Raw genomic sequence first — 3,833 nt, 5'->3', positions numbered from 1 at the left:
CTAAGGGCTCTTAGCAATCAATATCCTTTAAAATTCTAGTAGTTAGTAATTCAATTCATGTCAGAATTCGATGGATACCTTTTGTTTCATATATAGATTGAAGGGTTAAAATGTTTGAGTTTCATACTAAGAATGTGAAAACAGTGAAAAGACTAAAGAAGAAGTACAAATAGGGAAGGTGAAAAAAGAAAAATATAATGGGGTTCATCTCATGTGTTGATGTAGGGTAATTGTCTTGGTGTTTGAATATAGTACTGCCAAAATGCAATGAATATTGCTGACTTTGCATAGGACGTTTTGTCCATCCCACATCAGATTTGCATTCTCACCTCCACCTCCCACCCCACCCCACCCACCCACCCCACCTCTTGTATGCTTAAATGTTGAGCCACCCCACTCCACAAGAAAATAGATAGAGATGGTGTTTTATTTGTTTATATAGTCAATTTTTATCTTATAAACTTTCAATATTCAAATCATTCAAAGGGGAGATTGTACTTTAAAACATAGGTATCATTTCTCAGAAAACATAATGGGTGAAGAAGTAAGTATCATTTTTTTTATCACAATATAAACATATGCATGTATAACCTATTTTATTAAATATTCAAATTTAGTTATTTTGAATGTCACAGGAGAAAAAAAATGAGAAACCAAAGGAGGAAGAAGAGAAGAAAACAGAAGATGTTGATGAAGAAGTTGTATTGAAGGTTGATATGCACTGTGGAGCTTGTGCTAGAAAAGTTGCAAGATCCTTGAGAGGTTTTCAAGGTCTTTCTTTTCACTACTTTTCATCTAATCAGTACTAGAAAACTGAGAATCTGCTACCAAAAAAGGTCGTGAAATTAACGACTGATTTGCGACCGAAATTGTTGTCATGAGCATTTGATTTTCTAGTAGTGAAACTGTTGTAAATAACTGTATTTTAACAAATATTGCATGAATAGTACACGAAAATAAACAAATGACCATATGTATACAAACTATATCATGTTACTGAAGTAACTCTAATACATATTATGATTTGTTAAAGTAGTTGGTCATAATTTTGTATTTTGAGCAGGTGTTAAAGAAGTAATGACGGATTGCAAGGCTAGCAAGGTGGTCGTAAAAGGAAAGGAATTAGACCCGACAAAACTAAGCGAAAGGGTTCAAAAGAAAACCGGTCGTAAAGTTGAGATCATATCCCCTATCCCGAAACCTCCAGAGCCAAAGCCCGAGCCTGAGCCGGAGAAGAAACAGCAGCCCGAACCGCCAAAGGAAGAGAAGAAAGACGAGGTTATTACTTTAGAACTCTAAGCATTAATATTTGTTATTCCATTCCATACCATCAATCATTGAAAGATTAACACAAAAATATAATGATTAAAAAGTGGGTCCAAATATAGTACGTACCCATGAAATTAATTGAATTTACTGGGATGGTTACAGTGCAACTTGTGATCGCTGGCACTACGTTTGTGTGGTGACAAGAAAGCTACATAACAGTGAGAAAATAGTATAAACAGAACGAAGGGTCAAAACTCAAAAGGATGACACCCACAACTCATGTGGTACACTTATCGATGTGAAATGATGTGATAAAAAACATTGTTCATCCTTTTGACTCCATTCATACTCCATATACCCTGATTGACACCCTCTTTTATTCTTCACCAGATAAATCAAACGCATCAAAATGTCTTCATTTTGTGATATATTTAGAATGTAATTAGTGTTTTAATAAAATATGGTGTCTTTGACGTAGAAACTGAGTATTTATGGCACTGTGGCACGCTTATCCATGTGAAATAAATACAAGTTTCATTCTTTTGACTCGGTCATACTCCATACCCTCCTTGAAAACAACTTCATTCTTTTTTTTTTTTTCACCAAGTGAACAAAAAAACCTCACAATTATATGTCTTGATTTTGTAAAATATTTATGTCAGTGAAATTAATTAGTGTCTATCAATATTATTTTGGTACAACTGAGTTTATTTCGTTAGAAATTCTTCGGATTTGCATGGCTGATGAAAAAGTTGCATGGAAAATAATCTTTGATGGTAACTAAGATCAATGTAACTTGAATCATCAGTGACAAGCAAACTCAGTACTAAGTTAGTACTGAGGAGTGGCAAATTAATTAATGATTAGTGATAAGTTACTATGGAGCTCAATACTAACGATGCTTAGTACTAACTAATGCATGAAGCTCTTGAACTAAATGCATTGTAGGTGGTATGTGACTAGTACATATCACCCAAAAAGACAATAGAGAAAGCTGTCAAATACAAGATATACACAACTTGCTGGCAGTCGTACGTAAAATGTTGGACCAGCTGATATTTTCTTTTGTTATTGCGTTTGATGCCCACTTGCACCCATAATTTTGGATGCATGCTTCTTGGACTATCCATATTTTCCATGCGAATCTATCTTGGATTCAATGTCCATCACTGACCCCACCCCGCATAACGCTTATATTCAACAAACTAATCAAACTTGTATGGTGTTTATGACTAGTTTTAGAAGTTGATCAATGTGACATTTGGGTTTAATATTTTGGCAGCCACCTCCTGTCATAACGGTGGTGCTGAAAATGTCGATGCATTGTGATGCTTGTGCACAAGCTTTACAAAAGAGGATTCGGAAGATCCGAGGTAAACATTTCCAATCCAACAATGTTGTTAATCATTTTGATGTCTTGGGAGTTTAAAAATGTTGACATTATATTGACATTTATAGTTATTAGCGAAACCTAGGGGGTCAAGAGGGTCCGTTAATCCATTGTAGGATTTTTATATATAAAGTATGAGTTTTTTAATCCCTTATGATGGCCGACGACTAAAAGGTTCTGGTTTCGTCACTTTATTTTAATTGTAGGTGTTGAGTCAGTGAAGACGGAGTTGGCAAAAGAACAAGTGGTGGTGACAGGTGTGCTTGAGCCTGAGAAGTTGATGAATGATGTAATCAAGAAAACCAGAAAGCAAGCTTCCATTGTAGTAAAAGAAGAAAAGAAGGAAGAAAAGAAGGAGGAGAAGAAGGAGGAGGAGAAGAAGGAGGAAGCTCCGGAAGCAAAGAAGGACGATGAAACGAATATAGAAACCAAAAAGATCGAATATTGGCCTCCTAAGTATTACATGGACTATTCTTATGCACCTCAAATGTTCAGTGATGAAAATCCAAATGCTTGTATGGTAATGTAACAATAACAAGAAATAGGGTTATGCTAAATGTACTCCACCCATCCCAAACAACATATTTAGTGTTTTAGTTTAAGTGTTATGATTTGCTACCTGTTAAGTAATGCAATTTTACTTGTACTATGTTAGTATGTACCTTTCGAAAAAAATATATAAATATGTGTGTCATGCAATAAATGTTTCAAGCTAGGGACTGGTCAATTTATGACCCTACTTAATTAATTGATTTGTCCATTACAACAAGCAATAACGAGGACATGTTTTTAAATATAATTAGTATCCAAAACTCGTGGATTTCAACGAGTTTTTATAAAGAATCATTGATATTATAAGTTTTCTTTGGATTTCTAGTTTATGAAAAACAATTTATGTGGACAAACTCACGCAAACGTATTTGGAGAATTGAAAACATAGACAGGTAATTACCTTAATCGACAACAAGCAATGTAAGCTGCAGGAAACAAGATCATGTATAAGCAGAGGGAAGAAAAGAGAGTTAAATTCACTACTACATAAATAATTCATGTATAAGCAGAGGGAAGAAAAAAGAGTTAAATTCAGTACTACATAAATAATACATCCTAGTTACTACTTACTATCATGGTTGTAAAACAAGGTTTCTAAGGCCGAGTACTCCCCGAGTACTCG

At 34.6% G+C, this 3,833-nt stretch overlaps 1 protein-coding gene across 2 annotated transcripts; it reads left to right on the top strand.

Moving 5' to 3' along the window:
- Positions 1 to 281: 281 nt before the first annotated feature.
- Positions 282 to 3,362, top strand: LOC110915246 (heavy metal-associated isoprenylated plant protein 7). Of its 2 annotated transcripts, none has more exons than XM_022159911.2 (5): positions 282 to 544; positions 636 to 771; positions 1,064 to 1,278; positions 2,552 to 2,642; positions 2,866 to 3,362. In XM_022159911.2, the coding sequence occupies exons 1-5, from the start codon at positions 533 to 535 to the stop codon at positions 3,186 to 3,188; spliced, it is 777 nt and encodes a 258-aa protein (XP_022015603.1). In that variant the 5' UTR covers positions 282 to 532; the 3' UTR covers positions 3,189 to 3,362. The 2 variants fall into 2 exon arrangements, with proteins under 2 accessions (XP_022015603.1, XP_022015604.1); XM_022159912.2 differs by having other exon boundaries at positions 378 to 544; positions 618 to 771.
- Positions 3,363 to 3,833: the final 471 nt, after the last annotated feature.

This window comes from Helianthus annuus, chromosome 16 (assembly GCF_002127325.2).
Source record: "Helianthus annuus cultivar XRQ/B chromosome 16, HanXRQr2.0-SUNRISE, whole genome shotgun sequence".
Classification (NCBI taxonomy): domain Eukaryota; kingdom Viridiplantae; phylum Streptophyta; class Magnoliopsida; order Asterales; family Asteraceae; genus Helianthus; species Helianthus annuus.
Note: the sequence above shows the minus strand (reverse complement) of the source record. Positions and strands in the feature narration are given on the sequence as shown.

Excerpts from the sequence above, each read along its gene's own strand:
- LOC110915246 (XM_022159911.2), top strand. Across the intron at positions 772-1,063 it reads ATCCTTGAGAGGTTTTCAAG|GTGTTAAAGAAGTAATGACG; the intron begins GTCTTTCTTTTC and ends TATTTTGAGCAG. Across the intron at positions 2,643-2,865 it reads GAGGATTCGGAAGATCCGAG|GTGTTGAGTCAGTGAAGACG; the intron begins GTAAACATTTCC and ends TTTTAATTGTAG.